At 36.8% G+C, this 20212-nt stretch overlaps 4 protein-coding genes and 1 non-coding gene across 5 annotated transcripts; 3 read left to right on the forward strand and 2 right to left on the reverse strand.

Annotated features, from left to right (window-relative positions):
* Window positions 1-1029: 1029 nt before the first annotated feature.
* On the forward strand, window positions 1030-4759 carry LOC110767259 (solute carrier family 40 member 2-like). Its single transcript, XM_021970748.2, has 8 exons — window positions 1030-1387; window positions 1968-2118; window positions 2217-2413; window positions 2587-3078; window positions 3162-3333; window positions 3468-3605; window positions 3729-3839; window positions 4304-4759. The coding sequence occupies exons 1-8, from the start codon at window positions 1254-1256 to the stop codon at window positions 4448-4450; spliced, it is 1542 nt and encodes a 513-aa protein (XP_021826440.1). The 5' UTR covers window positions 1030-1253; the 3' UTR covers window positions 4451-4759.
* Window positions 4760-9156: 4397 nt separating this feature from the next.
* LOC110767256 (RNI-like superfamily protein) lies at window positions 9157-13021 on the forward strand. The gene is made up of 8 exons (XM_021970744.2): window positions 9157-10007; window positions 10359-10484; window positions 10822-10935; window positions 11024-11417; window positions 11504-11633; window positions 11983-12277; window positions 12371-12622; window positions 12725-13021. Exons 1-8 carry the CDS (start codon window positions 9342-9344, stop codon window positions 12782-12784), a joined length of 2037 nt encoding a protein of 678 aa, XP_021826436.2. The 5' UTR covers window positions 9157-9341; the 3' UTR covers window positions 12785-13021.
* A 161-nt stretch (window positions 13022-13182) lies between these two features.
* Window positions 13183-13254, reverse strand: TRNAQ-UUG (transfer RNA glutamine (anticodon UUG)). Its single transcript has one exon. It is a non-coding gene; the product is annotated as a tRNA-Gln (tRNA).
* Window positions 13255-15293: 2039 nt separating this feature from the next.
* Window positions 15294-17675, forward strand: LOC110767257 (WRKY transcription factor WRKY24). Its single transcript, XM_021970745.2, has 5 exons — window positions 15294-15645; window positions 15741-15935; window positions 16046-16671; window positions 16766-16930; window positions 17042-17675. The coding sequence occupies exons 1-5, from the start codon at window positions 15373-15375 to the stop codon at window positions 17391-17393; spliced, it is 1611 nt and encodes a 536-aa protein (XP_021826437.2). The 5' UTR covers window positions 15294-15372; the 3' UTR covers window positions 17394-17675.
* Window positions 17676-18247: 572 nt separating this feature from the next.
* LOC110767258 (CASP-like protein 4B1) lies at window positions 18248-19700 on the reverse strand. The gene is made up of 3 exons (XM_021970747.2): window positions 19198-19700; window positions 18976-19111; window positions 18248-18709 (listed from the first exon to the last, which is right to left on the reverse strand). Exons 1-3 carry the CDS (start codon window positions 19500-19502, stop codon window positions 18518-18520), a joined length of 633 nt encoding a protein of 210 aa, XP_021826439.1. The 5' UTR covers window positions 19503-19700; the 3' UTR covers window positions 18248-18517.
* Window positions 19701-20212: the final 512 nt, after the last annotated feature.

Raw genomic sequence — 20212 nt, forward strand, 5'->3', positions numbered from 1 at the left:
TCTTGAGCAATGTAATCCTTGTTTTAGGGAATGTTTCATGGAATGTCTTAGGGAATGTTTCATGGAATGTTTTAGGGTTATTACATGTATATATGTTTTGATGTGTAATAGAATGAACATATGTTGAAATCAGAAAATATGCATAGCTCCCAAAATTTTCTACACTCTCCATTATCTCTACTCAACCTTCAATATTTCTCCTTAATTTGACAGATACGACCTTACCTAAATGCCGTATATAAGATCCTCATTATAGAATTCTTGCTCTCGTCATGATACTATTTGATAAACAAATATTGAACATGCTACTTATTGCCAAATTAAAACATGGGAGTTGTTGTGGTTGTCAAGCATGACACAGCTAAGTGACAGGAAGATGTGTTTATTTATTCACTGGGAAGCACCTTGTGACTCTAATTACTCACAAAATTACTAAAGTATTAGGTAAACGCTTTCAAAAGTCTATATTTATGGTTTAGCATCCAATACACTTCAATAACTGCTGAGTTAGTATAAACATTTTTTTATATATTATTAATTATGATTGTTTTCTTAATCTTTGTTTTTGAACTTTGTCCATTTGTATTTATCAACTAGCATTGCATCTTTGACTTCTGAAGCTGCTTGGACAAAAGATTGCAAAGCATATGCTAATGGTTCCTTCTCTTGTTGTTTTCGAACCTCGAAAAATAAACATAACTTGAAAGACAAGGTTGGTAGCGTCACGTGGCATACCGTGGTCTACAATTACGATCCTTCTACTAATTAGATTTTTTCATTGGTGGAAAAGTGGGGAAGAAAGGTTGGCAGCGTCCCGTGGCATAATATCAGGTTTAGATAGGGCTTCTGAGCCGCACTGGATAGACACCCAATTTTATATTCCTTCTGAACAGATAAAAACCAGCTGGAGATTTACAGCGTAGTGAGTAATTAGTGTCTTTGTTGTATCAGTAACTAGAGTCCTTCAGTTTTGCACCACGTAATAACAAATATTCACACTGTTTTGTATATATACACGTTTGTTATTTGATATTTTCTAGATGCTGATCCAATTACTACATCATCATCATCATAATTATCTCAAATTTTGAGAGAAATTATGGTATGATGTGATGGCATCATAATGCTCATCATCATGCATGATGCATCACCATCACCTGTGAAATCGTCTTCGTATCTTGACCACCTTAAAAACTGAAATCAGAGTCTGCCATTGTTGTTCAAACAAGCTACAATAAGGATGAGAAGCTGAAATGAAGCAGGCACTGAGAGAGCCCCTTCAAGCCCAAGTGCAAGAAGAGCCTTCCAATTCTCAAGATGATCCTCTTCCTTCTCATCTTATCAAATATTTATACGTTGGACACTTTTTGGCCAGATGGGGTACCAGGTTCACTGCTTTTCTCATCTCTCACTACTTAGCTTAGTGGTTTATTAGTGTTGTTTGAGGTTTTTCCCCAACTAGAATTTGGGTTGTTTTCATTGTGTCAAAGGATGCGTACATATACATTGAAATTAATATTTTTTTTCTTCATACTTTGCTGCTGAAAGTTGTTTCAAACTTCAGCAACTACTAGGAAAATCAGTAAATTAAATTACAGAAACCAAGTTGAAGATTTTGAACATGCTAATTAGTGCTATCACAAGAAATGATTTCAAGGAAGAAATAAGAAAATTAAATTACAGAAACCAAGTCAAATTATTACATTCTTCTTCTTATTTTTCTACATCTGTGGACAGAAATTGTGCTCATGGAAGTAACAAGTTCCCTATAGATCAACCTATCATCTGTTTAAGACACTTATAATTTGACTTCTATTTGTGATTGTGCCTCCTCCATGTGATATTTAATTTGATTACTCTGATTGTTATGATCAATCTCGCCTGTAACTTTGTACAAGGAAGACAAGAAAAAGGCTCCTTGTTTTGTTTTGAGTATTAATTTCCATTGAATTTTCCCTGTTTTGCAGAATGTGGGAATTCTCTGTTGGTCTTTACATGATAAGCATTTGGCCAGATTCTCTACTCTTTGCTGCTATCTATGGTGCAGTGGAATCAGCCTCTACCGCACTTTTCGGACCCTTAATTGGACACTGGGTGGATAGATTTCCGTATGTAAAGGTAGGCTAACTTATGAAACTTACAAGAAAAGAGAGACAGAGAGATAAGAGTTGTAAAATTATGTTACATGATCTTACAACTCTATATAATATGGACAGGTTCTCCGGCTTTGGTTGGTAACACAGAACCTCTCTTTTATGATTGCTGGAGGCACCGTAATGGCATTGCTGGTCTACTCAGATTTGAAGCTCACAAGTTTTACTGCATTCGTCTTGCTTGTAATATTAACCAACATCTCAGGAGCTGTTGGAGTTCTTTCCACTCTTGCTGGCACCATCTTAGTCGAAAGAGACTGGTAAATAGATGTCTAATTACTCACAGACTTTCATTACAATGAAATAGCATATGATCCTTTAAAAAAGTACTTTTTTGTTCTGTGAAAGCTAATTTTTTATCCACACTTACCACCCTTGTCCAATTTATATTTTTCTGCTTTCAATGTATATGTTTCAACTGCTCTTTCTGCAGGGTGGTGGTGATATCAGAATGCCATTCTGATCCAGAAGTACTACTGACCAAGATGAATTCAGTCCTTAGGCGTATTGACCTCTTCTGCAAGCTATGTGCTCCTGTGCTAACTGGCTTCATTATCAGCTTTGTATCACTAAAGGCTTCTGCTTTAACTTTAGTCCTCTGGAACACCATATCTATTTGGCTGGAATATTGGCTCTTCATCTCTGTATATAATGGGATTCCGGCTTTAGGCGAAAGCAGCCAAAGGAAGATATCAAGACTTTCAAGGACTGATGTGGAAGAGAGCACATCTACCTCTGATCAGGAAAGAAGTAGTTTGCTTTCTCATGATGAAAATGATTCACAACCGGCTGAAGAGAGCTGGATAAAGAGAATAACAGAAGCGGTCTCAAGGATCCCTTATGTTGCTGCATGGAAAGTGTATTTGCGGCAAGATGTTGTACTCCCTGGAGTAGCTCTGGCTTTATTATATTTCACTGTCCTCAGGTCACAACCTAACTTCTTCTTTTTTCTTGTGACTTTGGCTTTATATTCTAACTGTTCTTACCAAATTAATCTGTTATTTCCAGCTTTGGGACATTGATGACAGCTACCCTGGAATGGCAAGGCATACCTGCATATGCTATCGGGATAGCTCGTGGAATAAGTGCTGCAATTGGAATTGCTGCTACAATTGTTTATCCTATCTTGCAATCTCATATTTTAACACTCAGAACCGGGCTCTGGTCTATCTGGTCTCAGGTAAAAAAAACTTCAGCATATACATTAGAACATCAAATTCCTTTTCAAGTGACATTTTTCAAATGCCAATCCCTTTTCATGGGAACTTTGGGACCCTCACATTAGTTTCTGGTGTTTGTGGTTTGAATGTGCAGTGGACCTTCCTCCTCCTATGTGTTGCTTCAATTTGGGTCCATAATAGCCTTTTATCAGCATATTTGTTGATGGCAGGAGTGGCTACTTCTCGGCTTGGATTGTGGATGTTTGATTTAGCCGTAATCCAACAAATGCAGGTAAGCAGAACAAGATATCTTGTTATAAATCTTCTTTTGGGATTTCTTTGATTTGTGATGAATGTATTTTCAGCATTTGGTTGATGTCTTACAATATATGTAACATATCTTCATTTTGAACAGGACCAAGTTCCTGAATTCGATCGTTGTATAGTGGGAGGTGTTCAAAACTCCCTTCAGTCTGGCATGGATTTGATGGGTTATGTCATGGGAATAATCATATCTAATCCACAGGTAATTATATACAATTAATGACTTCCCGTAATTCAGTGGAGAAAAACTAGTTTATCACGGGTTCATGTAATTTCTGTTCTCTCTTGTCATGTATCATGTCACATGAAAAAGAAATGCGATACATGAATTTGTTTCATGTAAGTTTTTGTCATCTGAATATAATTTTTGTCAATTTCTTCTAATTTTTGTTTTGCACCTAAAGACCGAAATAGTCCAGTTCATATGTTTGTCAGTGTCTCCCCATGTTCAAGTTTAACCTTATAAATCCATAGTTTGAAAATCCAAGATTCCTAAATATTTGACAAGGCACATTCTGATTATCTAAAGTATGGGCCACATGCACTAGATCATCCTCATCATCATGAGCATCATATATGCATGTGACATTTCTCGGTTACAGAATCTTCAGGTTCAAAATTATATTAAGTTATTAACCCATGTTGTTGTGTTGCATTATTGTTTAGGATTTTTGGAAGTTGAATTTGCTGTCGTTTGCTGCGGTAACATTGGCTGCACTACTCTATACCCTGCACCTTCACCGCATACGAAAGCACCTCCTTCATTTTGAGAAATTACCTCCGTGGCTTAAATGCTTTACAACATCTTCATAATCGCATTGTTGGGCCTTACCACCATGTTCCATCTGTATATTTGATTATATATATATATGTACTAGGTTTTTTTCTCTTCCAATAGGGTGTGACATTACCAAAATGTCATTGCCAATATTTAAATTACGGACCATGTAAATTATTTTAGCATTGTATTATCTTTATAGCGTGTACTTAGCCTAGTCATTCTCTGTTAGTGAGTGATTCAATTTATATATCTTTCTTATAAGAAACTTTTTTTTTTTTCCATAAAAACCATGCACACAATGAAATTTATTTTGATTGTGAATAAATTCAAGTCTTTTTTTCCCTGTGATCCGCAAATATCTTATGCTTTTGTTCCTGATTGACATGTTTGAGTTGTGAATTAACTATTTTGGTTATCCATTGTACACATCTTATGATATTTTTTCAATAAAATATCTTTCTCAACTGAAAAATAAAAATAAAAATAAAGAGTTGTGATTTATGGAGAAGGGAAATGGTAAAATGACCTTTTGTTATACATGGTATGGTTTTGAAAAAGGATATTTTGGATACTCAAATTCTCACTTGTGTTGAAGTTCACGTGGAAGTACAGCAACGCCACGTTTGAGTTTTGACACCAAAAACCCTCAACTTTAATGTCCTATCGTTGGGCCAGTGACCTATTACTTATAGCCCCCGAAAGTCCATTTCCCCTTTGGTCACCTACTAGAAGATGGTTTTTGTTAAATTTTAAGAATCCAGGAAATTTGTCCGTACAATGACTTTTTCTCAAGGAAGAAATTTCTGAAGATTTGAAGAGAGAGAGACGGTAGGTTTGTTTTGTTTTGTTTTGTTTTGTTTTGTTTTGGGCAACAAGAGAAGAGAACATGGAATTAATGCAAGTTGTTCAAACCAAAGTGAAAAAAAACAGAATCATTAAAATGATGACATGGTAATTCTCTGCTGATGGACTTAAAAGAGGGTTTGTTGCCGTACTATGTATATCTAGAAACTTCATCTTCAAAGCAGTAAAACCCAATTCAATCCGAGGAGAGGACTCGAAAGCAGACTTTTACGAATGTCCATGCTTTAGCTTTTTACTTTCTTTAAAAATAAAATAAAAATAAAAATTTACCTGCATGTTTCAGTCATGTTCTAGAATCTAGATGAAATTATAAAAAATTATCTCTAATCTGCGTCATTTACGGAACATAAGGAAAAGTTTAACTTTTTCGAAATGAAATTGTTCAACGAATTGACTGTGAAAATGACGGCAAATTACAAAAACGAAACTGCCAAGACAATTCAATCACGTGGCGGCCTATGACATTGCGTACAAGTTCTCACCAACTCTCTCTCATGACTCATGAGTGAGTCATGTACCTCACCTTTGTACAATTATTCGTATCTATCTGTATAGGCCAAAAAAGTACTGGAAGGTACTGTGACAAGTCTTAGCCGAAAGTTTTCTCATCATGTAATAAAAAGATGAAAAATGCTAGGGAGACTAACTTGTGTACCAACTCTCTAATAATGGATCCCACGCTCTATTAGAGAGTTGGTATCCCAAGTTGGTTTCCCTAGCATGACCCTAAAAAGATATAGATTGAGCACTGGCGTTATCAATGCCATACAATTCAACGGTTGACAATTAATCAGGCATTTGTGTGACGATTGATACTAACTTAATTCGTACGTAATAATATTGTTCGCTCTAGTTGTTTTTATTCGGTGTTTGCTTCAACTGTTTTCCAACCCGCGAAACATTTAATTATGAGGAGATTTTAGCTCCACCTCTATGTTGGTGTGTGTGGGTGTGTTCTATATATATTGAAAGAGACTCTTCTGTGGTGGTTGCAGCCGTAAAGCGAGTAGGACATGATTATTCAAACACTGGTATCATTGTTAAAGATGTAAAGCATCTTCAAAAATAGATTCTTGGCCTTTCTTTTTTTTCCCCACCCAATTTACTCATAGGAAAGCAAATGGTGTTGCACACTAACTTGCTTGATTCGATATGCATAATATAGACAACTTTATTTGATTTGATGTGCTCCTTGATTTTATTCAGGACGTTCTATTATGTGATTTATTAAGTCAGGATCAAGCATGTTGTTCCCCGTTGTAATTCTTACTTTCTCTCATTCCATCTAGCTTCCCTTAAAACCCAAAAAAGGATAGGATTGTGACTTTGAGTCTCTCTTCGGCTCAATCACAGGTAAAGAGGTGGAGAAGGTACCTGGCTGTTTTTATTTTATTTTATATTTTCAAAAGGTTAAAGATTATAGAAAGTGGGTTTGGTTGCATGACAAATATTGTAGTTGGGGAAGTGGTGACTTGGTCATATTCAAATGGTGCAAAAATGACTAATCAAATCTGCGGAAGCTTAGGACTTTGCACATATATATATATATATATTATATATTCAATGTTAGAAAAAAGAAACGGACCTTTGAACATTTCACCACCAAAATCATTGTTAAAATCTATCATAAAAAGTATAATTAGCAGAGTGCAAATTAATTTAAACTCAAATCATTCAGCACAAAAGAGCTTATTTGGTGTTAGAGGAGTTCATTATTATTATTAATAATGTTTTATTTGTTTAATTCACAAGTTAAGTTAGAGCTTTATTTGTGTCTGGTAAGAAAGAGAGGCATACCTAAATGACAACTCGATTGCAGCCATCCATGCCACACATTGCAATGCATAAACATAAAAATAAATATTATTATGGTTCTAATGGGGAGTGATTAAAAATGATTATAAAATATTGTCAACCAGTATTTTGTCTCTGACGACAATCATTTCATGTACGAACAATGTACAATTTCAAATTCTACAATCATTTGAATTCGTCCAAGTACATTTTCATTTATGCATTCGGCCCTCTCTCCATCTTTTTAACCCTTCTATTTATTTATTATATTATTTTTGGGATATTTACTCTCGAATAAATAATATATTAGGTTCTTTTTGCATACAAATTAATCGTAAAACTTCTTAATCACTCTTCTACTTTCTCTAAATCTTCTAGATTAAGTTATGATATTTACTCAATGCTTTTAAAACCCATCCAACGGTTGATATTGTCTACGTACCTAGCACATAGGTGTACCCAAGAAAATCGGAACATTTAAGTGCCTTTTGAAAAATTCATTTTCTAAAGGCAAAGAATAATAAAAATGAATTGATGTAATAATTTATGCTTTTGGGCAGCTTAACCAACACATGGGTAGGTTAGGTTCAGTGGAATCATCCCGCAATAAGATTTTATCTGAAGCACACAATATTCTATATTATTTCTTTATTCATAAATTCTTCTTCTCTGGTTACTGCCTTTTTTTGTTAGGTCTTCTCAAAATACTTTCCTCAGATCATATCATAGTTTTGTGCAAAATATAATATCAGAAAGAAAAATAAAATAAAATATTATTCTGATATTATCTTGTTCAACATGTGAAGTGCAGATGAGCCGCAAATCATCTGCAAATCCAGAATGAAAGCACTAGCTCAAGGGCATGAATGTAATATCGAAGAAACAGTAGGGGCATTTTGGGAACACAAATAGCCCACATAGACCCTGCATGAGTCACGACCTCCCTGAGACCGATATCTGAAAAAGAAAAGAAAAAAAGTATTTATTTTGTTTTTGGAAAATTGACTTTTAAAATTTTCTCTCTCCAACCGTTCTTATCTGAGTAAGGCTAGTACTACGTAAATGAGTCTATATAAGTACGGCAATATCTACTCGAATATCTTTATTTCCATTTGCGTATTTTTATTATTATATATTTTTTTCATTTTTATTTTATTTATTTTGTCAGGTTGTTCGTACTGTCTGCACTTGAATCTGTCCTTCCTCACATAGGTCCTCCACCAAATAAGCTGCTTTCAGAGATAAGAAAACGACTTTTTTAATGCCTAAACTACCCCCGCCTACCTTCCCTAATTACCGCCCGTCCTTGACCGTCCTTCACCGTACGGAGTCTCCTTTGACATCCTAAATGACCGAACTACTCCTTGTTTTTCCATATTACCAAATTTCACCACTTCTCTTATTTTTTTCATCTAATTATCTTTGGCTTGGGTGCATTACAATCAAATATCTAAGGAGAAATTCACAAGTGCCAATCACCATTTGGTGAAATCTTCACTTTTTTTTTTCTTTTGTTGAAAACTTGTTTGTTTAAATCTTATGGAAGAAAAAGTAATAAAAATTGAAGCATTTAGCTTAAATGTTATTTCAATTATAATTTCAATGATGTATTATTTACACTCTCATTCACTCACAATAAGAATATAAAACTTTATGTTTTCAATTCTCAAATCTTATTTTCAAACACTCAAGTGTATTTTTTGTACGAGCTCGTACTAAACAAGAATACAATTCATCATTACTTCATTTTCTAGAATATAAAGACCTAAATAGGAATTCTGGTCGTAGAAAGATCTCATTATAAAACACCAAGTCATTGCAATTCTAGGAAAAATATATGAATACAAATTCTCTAATCTATTCCATGCTTTAGCTCCTCATTGTAGAACTATCATCCTCCCTACGACTTCTATACCCAAAAAAGAGAAGTCTATTTCATTGGATTCTTGATATTTGGGTCATCTGGTAAATACCATTATACTATAGCCAATTGGGATGAAGGGTAAAATAGTCCTTTCAAAGGAAACAAACAAGAATAGAAAGAGCTATAATGAACCAGAGCACAAGGCCATTAGAGTCATTCAGTTCTTCTTCATCTTCACTCCCTCTCCTCAGCTACCCAACTTACCCAAACCGAAAACCAGATTTTCTGCCAACGGTTACTTCAAAGCCTCAAAAACCATCTTCTCCTATAAAAAAAATCCAACCTCTTCAACTCTCATTTTCTCATCCAAATCCCAAAAAGTTTCAGACACCTCCAAAACCATGAAGAGGCAAAGAACCATTGTAACATTCAACAGCAACATGAACAACAACAACAACCATCTGTTCCATTTTCTCTCAGAGGAAATCATATTCATAATCCTAGACTTTCTTAACCAAAACCCAATTGACAAAAAGGCTTTCTCTTTAGCCTGCAAGTCCTTCTACGCCATAGAAGCCAAGCACCGCAAGAAGCTCAAGCCTTTACGCTCAGAGCACATCCCCCAAGTCCTTAACCGATACCCATATGTCTCCCACATCGATCTCACGCTCTGCCCTCGAATCACAGACACTTCTCTCACCACCATCTCAAATGCGTGCATGTCTAGCCTCCGGTCAATCGATCTTTCAGGGTCCAATTGCTTTTCAGGAACTGGGTTGCTGAGTTTGGCCGTGAATTGCAAGAATCTGGTGGAGATCAACTTGTCAAACGCCACTGAGCTCAGAGACTCTGCGGTTGCGGCTTTGGCTGAAGCAAAGAACTTGGAGAACCTTTGGTTGGGGAGATGTAAGCAGATCACAGATATGGGTGTTGGGTGTATAGCAGTTGGGTGTAGGAAGCTGAGATTGATTAGCTTGAAATGGTGTCCTGGTGTTGGTGACTTGGGGGTGGGATTGCTTGCTGTCAAGTGTAAAGATATTCGAAGTTTGGATCTCTCTTACTTGCCGGTAAGTGCTTGTTTTTTGTTGATTTAATTCATGTTTTTAGTGTTAGCTTTATACCCTGAAAGGTAAATTCTTGTTTTCATTCATTTAATTCGTGTTTATACTGATCTAGGTCGTGTTTTTGTTGTTAACTTTATACCCTGAATGGTAATTGTTGTTTTTGTTCGCTTTAATCTTGTTTTGCTTTGAAAAGCACTCTGCTTTTGTGTTATGTTATCCCAAAGACTGGATCTTTGTCTTGGTCAACTTTAATTTTCTTTTCCAATCGTCAAGTCTCATTGTGTGTCAAGATGATCGGTAAGTATGCTTTGATTTTGAGTGGCTTCATAATGATTTGTCTCTCTTGATTTGCAGATCACAGACAAATGCTTACCATCGATCTTCAAGTTACAATATCTTGAAGATTTGGTTCTAGAAGGATGCTTTGGTATCGATGATGACAGCCTTTCAGGCCTCAAACATGGGTGCAAGTCGCTTAAGGTAGTTATTCTTAGCTGGTTCGGTTTCAGATGCCCCTGTTGTTGTCTTAGGCATCTTGTATTAATAACATAACATGTGTATAATTATATTGTGGTTGTCATATGTGCTACTAAAAAGTTAAAACCTTCGACTTTTAATATCTCTTCTATGATTACACGAAATGATTTGGTTTGGACAAAATTAATTTGATGCTAGTTGGTATAGACATGTTTAGCCCCAAGGCTGGAAAAAAAGAGGACCAACAGCCTTTAGACTTTGTACTTCTTGCTTGTTACTTGTCAGAGTGCATTTCTGCTTCTACAAATTTTGACATCTGCACTTGTTTTACTTTTGACAGAAACTTGACATATCAAGTTGTCAGAACATTACTCACGTTGGGTTGTCCTCTCTAACTAGCGGCAGTGGCAGCGGCGGCTTTCTAGAGCAAACCATATTGTCACATGGCTCTCCTGTAAGTCCTGACTTTCTTAGTGTTTTTGTAATAGCTATGTTGTAATTTCTTAGCTCACAATTTGCACTATGGTGGCACTGGTGGTCAGGTGACTCTTGCTCTTGCCGATAGTTTGAAAAAGCTTCCAATGTTGCAGTCAATCAAGTTAGATGATTGCCCGGTTACCTATGCTGGACTAAAAGCCATCGGAAACTGGTGTGCGTCGTTAAGGGAGCTGAGCTTAAGTAAATGTGCAGAGGTGACTGATGAGAGCCTGTCCTCCCTTCTGACAAAACACAAGGATCTGCGGAAGCTGGACATCACATGTTGCCGAAAGATAACTTATGCTTCTATTGACCACATTACAAATTCATGCACCGCACTCACTTCTCTTAGGATGGAGTCATGTACCCTGGTTCCTAGAGAAGCATTTGTCCTCATTGGACAGAGATGCCAATTTCTTGAGGAGATTGACATAACAGATAATGAAGTTGATGATGAAGGTTTTTACCTTACTTAACCTTAGTGTAATTCTTTAAGCGCTACTGTAATTTCCATACTTATGTAGTTATGTTCCTTCTATTTGCAGGTCTGAAGTCCATCTGTAGATGTTCCAATCTCTCCAGCTTAAAACTAGGAATTTGCCTGAACATTACTGATGAGGGAGTTGCAAACATTGGAATGTGCTGCTCGAAGCTTGTAGAGCTCGATCTATACAGGTTTGTAATTCTTGATCCCTGAATGTTTATGATGCAAGGTAATGCGTAGGTCAAGCAAGAGCAACAAGAGATATACAATCTGCTAGAGAAAATGCCTAGTGCTTAATCGAAGGTCTTGTTGATTCTAAAGCATGCTAAAACAAAGAAAATAGAATAGAACTCTCTCTTTCAATATTATTATCTAAAAAGGCTGTGTCTTCAAAAGCCTACATAAATCATATATATAGGAAACAAATCCCATCTTGTCTACAACCTCTTCCAGGTGTTTGCCCAAATACATGTTTGTGTAAAAAAATATTCAGAGACTGATACAAGAAGGAATTAATCTGAATGCGGTTGTTTTGTTCAGGTGCACAGGAATTTCAGATTCAGGCATTTCAGCTGTTGCAAGTGGTTGTCCTGGACTCGAGATGATTAATATAGCCTACTGTAAAGACATTACTGATAGTTCATTAATCTCATTGTCAAAATGCTCAAGCTTGAACACCATTGAAAGTCGAGGATGTCCTCTTATCACATCTTTGGGTCTAGCAGCAATTGCTGTGGGATGCAAGCAGCTGGCCAAGCTGGACATAAAAAAGTGTTCCAGCATTGATGATGCCGGGATGATTCCGCTTGCTCACTTTTCTCAGAACCTTAGACAGGTACGTTTTCTCATTTCTTGCTTTTTCTGGAGCCAAACAGTTCACCGGAGAACGACAGTTTCATTTGACCAGTCCATTCATACTTTCTTGCAGATTAATTTGTCATATAGCTCTGTTACAGATGTGGGGCTGTTATCCTTAGCCAGTATCAGTTGCCTACAGAGCTTAACCATCTTACACTTGAAAGGCTTGAGCCCTAGTGGGCTGGCAGCTGCTTTATTAGCCTGCAGGGGGCTAACAAAAGTAAAGCTCCAGGCAACCTTCAAGACACTGCTACCGCATGCTCTTTTCGAACATTTAGAAGCGCGTGGTTGCGTGTTTCAGTGGAGAGACAAGTTCTTCCGAGTAAGCTTTTAATTTCAAGCTTAATGTAGACATTAAAATTGAAAATGGTTGCTTGTTAGTATACTTGATTATCATATTGACTTCAGTTTGTATGATTGACAGGCTGAACTCGACCCTCAGTGTTGGAAAATACAGTTGGAAGACATCATGCAAATGCAATGAGAGTCAATGACCAATGAGTTTTTCCCACAATCCTTCAGGTTGAGATGCTCAGGCTTTTTAAAGCTCCACATTGTGAAGAAGGCCAAGTTCTTGGCATGAGGATGTCTAGTGTTTTTTTCTTCTCTCTTGAAACTTTGAGAAACAGGGGATTTGTTATGTAATTTTTAACATATATTTGGAAAACATTTGTTACTTATATAATTTCTCGAATGAAAAAGGAAGGGTGGGTTTTATTTACGAACAGTCCAAAATCATCTGAGTCCCATTAAAATGAAGCCGTTCTGATCAATATGTTTGGCACAATTCTACATCTCCATTTAATCGTATGAACCATTTTACTGTCGAAAGCAAAAAAAAACACAGAACGGCTGTCCAAACCACAAAAACAAAACTAAAAAAGGTCCTGCCGGGAGTCGAACCCAGGTCGCTGGATTCAAAGTCCAGAGTGCTAACCACTACACTACAGAACCTTTTTGTTTAAAATACTCCAATTAATGCTATTTCTGTACGGAACTAAGTTATATATATATAAATAATATTTTTTTGAGTACCTTTCCTATTGAGAGGGACGATAACATACTAACCTCACACAAATCACACGGATGCTAGGTTCCTTTCCTGGGAGTGCAATTGCTCCAAACCACTACACTAGTGGGTAATTTTTAAAATTTATTTTTTAAAATACAAGTAAATTACTCTAATCTATAGGAAGGGCGAACTTGACTGCAAAAGCGAGGACTCACTCTCCTAACCAAATGCGCATTACCCACATATGCTTAACCCTCTTTCTCTCTCTCACTTGTGAGATGTTTATTTTAAAAATGATAGAATTTGCATAAATACTACCTAAACTATTAGGCATGTGCACCATTACTACCTGAACTTCTAATTTTTAATTTTTACCACCTAGACTCTGTAAAGTGTTGCAATCCACCACTTATGTCTAACTCCATTATGGTGCGTTTGGATGAGGGAAATAAACTTGGGATTTTGACAAAAGTCGGAATTTCTAAATTGACATGAACCAATTCCCGTGTTTGGATAAAAAAACATAGAAATTTAGAAATTCCGCGTGGGAAAAAACATGAAATTTGGAGATCATAAATCCCAACTTTAAATTCCATCTAAAAGTCGTCATTTCTAAAATCCCAAGAGAGATTGAGTTTTTAAAAAGATAACTTTACAAATAAAGGTTAAATTCCGTGTTTTAAATCCGTCACCCAAACAAGAAACTTTACAAATTCTAGAACATTAATTTCCGTCATTTTAAATTCCGTCATTTATGAAATCCTTTGTATTTTTAAATTTCCTCACCCAAACACACCGTTAAAGTTTCCGTTAAATTTAAGGGCATTTCTGTCAATTCACTTTAACTAAAAATAATCATATATCATCCTTCCCCTACTCCTTTACCATCGACAATTGTCCCTCGCTCTCTGCATACACCATTCAGTATTCCATATTTCTCTTTTCTCTTGGCGTGGATCGCTTAAATTGAAAGGCAAGTTCATACTCCATATAACTACAACCATTAATTTTTTATAAAATAAAAAAAAAGAAAAAAGAAAAAAAAAGAGATGAATAGTGACTTCATATATGCTGGAGACCCTCTAAATTATGGTTAGGGTATTTATACCTTTTATACTGTGAGTTATTGTGTGGTGATTGATAAACTCGATTTTTAAAAAAGCTGTATGGTCAGTTATGATCCTAAATTTTATATTTTTGCATAATTTTGTAGCTTTTTTATGTATAGATTTGTCTATTATGATATATTAATTGCTTAACCCAATCATTAGATTACAACCATTCATCATAACTTTATTTATTTATAATATTATATGTTTTCATCAGAAGAACCCAAATTCAGTAACTTAGGAGGGTTTTGTCCAGATTCAAATCCATTATATTCTCCCTTATATCAAGCAAGAACCAAAATCTAATTTGGTGACATCTCATTGTCAATTAGCAAAGAAAATTGAAAAAAATAATAAAATAAACCAACAAAGACAATATAAAATCTCCATGTTGGCGTATGTGGAAGCATGGGAATGGAATGCGGCTTTATTTAGCACATGACATTTCTGTAGCTATAATTCATAAATAAAAAACCGAAAAAAAAAGTTGTCTCAAATTCATTTGAAGTTTCAGACGTTGCAAGCAGAAAATCATAATGTGCAAATAATTACAATGCTTCAAATTTCTGATTAAAAAAACAAAAACCAGAAATACTATTTATTTAATTTAATGTATCAATTATCACATTGACGAAGATCCCAGCTGCCTCTTCCAACTACAGAGCTTCTGCAAAATGAGCCGCCACTTACGTGGGCACAGGGCAGTCAAAGTCAAACCCACAAGCTTTGACTAGAAAAAAATTTCATTTTCCACGGTCAAACATCTTTTTAGCTTCTCAGAAAGAGCGTGGAGACCCTCACAACACACCAAAGCCCTCGTCTTCTGTCTGCTTCCTCCTCATCGCTGTGCCTCTCTCTCTTACATTTGTCTCTGTCATTCAACACTTTAAATTGTTCTATAAATTATTCTCTCTTCATCTTCTCATTTTCCTCCATTCAAAATCAAAAGCCATGACTTCCTCTTTCACTCACCTCCTCACAAGTAACATGAACAACATGGACAGCAATATTGACCAGGAAAGAACTAATTGGGGACTTTCAGGCTATTCTTCAGACCTTTTAATGGACAGAAATGGGAATGAAATCCCAAAATTCAAGTCACTTCAGCCCCCTTCTCTGCCTATGTCTCCTCCTCCTGTTTCCCCTTCTTCATACTTAGCTTCCACACCAGCTTTTAGCCCAACTGATTTTTTCAGCTCACCCATGTTCCTATCTTCCTCTAATGTAAGTCATGAACTTATTATGTTGTTGGGTTCTTTTGTTCTTTTTTTGTTGTTTACTGATGGGTTTTTTTGTGTTGTGTTATGTTTGTTCTCCAGACTCTTCAATCTCCAACAAGTGGAGCTTTCTCAAGTCAAATCTTTGACTGGATGAGTAATTCTAAAGAAACCCAGCAAGGAATGGAGAGGGAACAGAAAATGTTCTCTGATTTCTCTTTCCAACCAGAAACAAGGCCTGCTGCAACATCATCCTCATCCTTCAACATTCAAGCTTCTTCAAACATGGCTTCAGTGGTAAGACTAAATTAATTCTCTTCATTCTGTTATCTTTACAAGTTAGTTGTGCAGTTGGAAGCCTTATTTTTTGTAATTGTTCTGAGACTTAATCATTCTTATGTGAACAGGAAGAATCGTTGAAAACAGAACAGAAACCATGGGATTTCAACAGAATCTCAAGGCAAGCTGAATCTTTAACAGAGAAGACAGGAGTTAAGTCTGAATTTGAGCCACTACAGATCATCTTCCCAGAGATTGGCACAAACCAAACAAATATGCAGAGCAATGGACCTAGTGGGGCCCCTAAGCCTGATTCAATACATTCCACTCAATCGTCTCAATTTGTCAGAGAACAAAAATCAGATGATGGGTTCAATTGGAGGAAATATGGGCAGAAACAAGTGAAGGGCAGCGAAAATCCGCGGAGTTATTACAAGTGCACGTATCCGAATTGCCCAACAAAGAAAAAGGTTGAGAGATCGTTGGATGGACATATCACTCAAATTGTATACAAGGGAAGTCACAACCATCCCAAGCCTCAGTCTACAAGAAGATCAACCTCTCAGTCAATTCAGGGTTCTACATATGGCATTTCTGATCAATCTGTGCCAACAATATCCAATCCGAAAATCGAATCTGTCACGATGCAGGAGGACTCTTCAGCCTCAATTGGAGAGGATGAGTTTGAACAAAACTCACCAATAAGTAATTCAGGAGGAGCTGAAGATGAAAATGAGCCTGAGGCCAAAAGATGGTAAGTGCAAAGACTTGTGATTTCGATTGTGAATTGTGTATATGTTATAGCCAAAACTGCAGATGATTAAATGTACTTTTTTCATATTTTGCAGGAAGGGAGAAAATGCAAACGATCAGCCCTTTTCAGCTGCTGGAAGTAGAATTGTAAAAGAGCCAAGAATTGTAGTGCAGACAACAAGTGAAATAGATATTCTGGATGATGGGTATAGATGGAGGAAATATGGACAGAAAGTAGTGAAGGGAAATCCAAATCCAAGGTAACCATCCTATAAATTTGTTTAGCTTTCTTGGGTTTTTGAGTTTAATAACTAGCAAACACTTTTTGAACTTTTCTGATTAACCTAATCAATTGTTTTTCCAATCTGTAGGAGCTACTACAAATGCACATCCGTAGGTTGTCCGGTGAGGAAACATGTGGAGCGAGCTTCACATGATACAAGGGCTGTGATCACCACATATGAAGGGAAACACAACCATGATGTTCCTGCAGCGCGCGGCAGCGGCAGTTATAGCAATGCAAATAGACCTGCTTCTGATAATGGCAGCAACAACAACAGCAATGTGTCCATGGCTGTGAGGCCCTTAGCCTTGCCTAATCATTCGAACTTGAGCTACCTCAGCTCTCTTCAGAATACAAGGCAGCCAACAACAGAAAGGCAGTCACCCTATACCCTCAAAATGTTACAGAGTGAAGGAAGTTATGGATTTCCAGAGTTCTAAAAGCGAACGTGCAAATCAGAATCAAATGTTACACATTTTGTGTTTAGAAGTCAAACCAAGACGACAAGATTTAATTAGACTTTAGGTTTTCTTTTTAATGTATAGTTCCTGAGGAAGTAGTTCTCTAAGGGTTAATTATGTAAAGACTGGCGTGTGTTGCATTTGTTTATTTGTTTGAGGATAATGCCTCATTCTTTTTGTTCCATGTTATAATTATTCTAGGAAGAACAGAAAATAACAGGTTGATTGAATAAAGGGTTGCTTGAATTTTTTTTCTGCTAAGCTAATAGGTTCCTCATTCTGTCACAACCCCCCCTTCCTGTTGGCTTTTCCATGGCACAGCAGGTGATTAACACTTGAGATTGCTCAAGTATGTAATTCCAACTTTTTACTTTTCCCAAATGGCTTTTCCAGAGTACTTGACATAAAGAAGAAGCAAAAATAAAGCCTTGCAATGCTTCTGACTCTTCCAATTTTTTTAAACACATGGAGACAACCCAAATCTTTCAACCTCACTCTGAACTGTAGAGTGACTTGGCCAACTTTAGCTCTCTATGCCAAACAATTCATCACCATTTCTATGTTGTTATCTTGTTACTAAAGAAACTCTCTGTGTTTGTTCAACATAATTAAAAACATCAGATATATCCTAACCATGTCAAATTTCTTAACAGATTGAAAAACCAGATTCATTGTATTTGACCTTATTTCTTTAGTTGATCAGTTTCCAATTGGAAGAAATCTAAAGTTCGAACCCCATCCACGATTTATCCCCAAAAAAACAAAAAACTGTCAAATAAAACAGCTCACAACAGCAAAAAGTCTTTTGATAATAAAAAGAGAAAGGCATAATCTCTTTCTAAAACTTTCTTATTGGAGAGAAGAAAAGTATCTATTCATGTGTGAAACAAGATACATCTCATTATCTTATGCACAATAGCCTAATGCCTTCCTTCAAAACCAAACCAAGAATTACATATGGGGCTGTGTACACACACACGCCTAATTACAGGACATTTCCGCAGCTAGCTGATAAATGAAACTATATCACACACAAAAATAAATAAATAAATGAAAACAAAATCCTGCAACATGGAAGAATTATTGCCCTTAATATCAATCTATCAGATGTAAGACTGGGATGACAGTTTGTAACCGGAAATGAGAGCCGATAAGGCAAGAGTAACGAAAGCGAGGAAGGCCATGCTAATCGCGGATGCTGAAGAGTCTGTAAATATGTTGTCTTGCGCTTCTCTCATTCTGTTTGTCAACGGAATTGCCGACGACGATGATGATATCAATAGATATGCCATAATCTGCAGCAAGCAAGCAAGCAAATCAATCCACAATTCAAAGTTTGGCCTTTTTGCTTAGCTGCCACTCATATAAGGCCCTTTTACCAATTTCGTCATCCAAAGCTTCTATACTACAAGAAGCTTCCTTTTTTTATTTATTGCCATAATTGGAAATTTACGCGTATTCATCAGAAAATTATAATTTCCCAAATAAGTTGATATTCTAAATACATTTTACCAAGAAAAAGAAAAAGATCAAAAATTTAAAACAAAATTAATTAATTTACCTGATCGCCGATGAAGTCGGCTAAGGCCGACGTCCGGCGCTGAAACAATTCTCTGCCGGTGGAGAGTTGGTGGACATGTCGCGCTGCTTGCACACCGGTGTACAGCGTCGACAGAATCGCTATTGCCAGGACATACCTACAAATATAGATATAAAATATTAATTCCGATTGCACACAATTCAAATAAACACCAAATTATGAAATGAATTGAGGAATTATTACCTGTATTCTTCATATTTATCGAAGTCTTTCCAATCGCCGTGCTTGTTGCTGGCCATGATGATGAAGGCCAGCAGAGAGAAGACCAGAGACAGTCCCCTCAGAGCCAGAGAGCCTCTTCTCACCAAGTCCTCTCTCTTCCATCGCCGCAGGATCCCCGCCACTCCGAACCCCGTGCCCGTAGTCTGAGCATGGCCCGGAGTCTGGTTCTCCACATCAGCAGCCGGTGGAGCCGTGGGCACCACTGGCGGTGGCGGGGATCCTGCGTGCTCTGGATGTTTGGGCGACGTGCCGTTTTGACCTGTCATGATCGTTTTTTCTTTGTGTTCTGCTAGGAATGAATTGGATTTGGAATTTGGAAGAAGGGAAGGTTTTGAATTGAGTTTGGGGGAGTTTTGGGAGGACAAAGACAGGGTTGGGGAAATGGGAGCGAAATCAAAGTGACAAGTCTGCGTTTGGTTTTGTTGGCAGTTTCGCGTGCCGTGTAGGTTTCACTGCGCGCGCTCACGCCAGAGTGAACCGAACCATTGGCCGCGTGAGTGATTGGAGCACATTGCAATTAGGTTCAACGTGGCAAACAATGATTCGGTGAGTCGTATTTAAGGGATTGTGGGGTATTTTGCATAGGATCCGATAGTTAATTGGTGCACTGTTGAGCGATTGTAACTAACTAACTAACTTCCTGACAGCTTGGCATTTGATTGGAGCTGCAGGCCAATGATTGTAGATTATTCCACTGATCACAAATGTTTATGACAGTCCGTCCCCTCATCATTGAGAGGAGGCATGTGGAATTTGCTAGTCTTTTGTGGATGTACGAACCGCGATTGTTTGGGTGCGCACTAAAGACTTATAGCCGCTTATGTGTCTGTGAACGACTATGAATAGTGTGTCTATAGAACAAACTACAATGCGACAAATGAATAGGCTACAATGCGACATTTAACAACAAACTCTGTTTCGATAGAAAGTCAATAGAAACAATATTTTTCTTCTTTCTTTTTATATATGTTGATAG

Source organism: Prunus avium, chromosome 6 (assembly GCF_965620075.1).
Source record: "Prunus avium chromosome 6, drPruAviu1.hap1.1, whole genome shotgun sequence".
NCBI lineage: Eukaryota > Viridiplantae > Streptophyta > Magnoliopsida > Rosales > Rosaceae > Prunus > Prunus avium.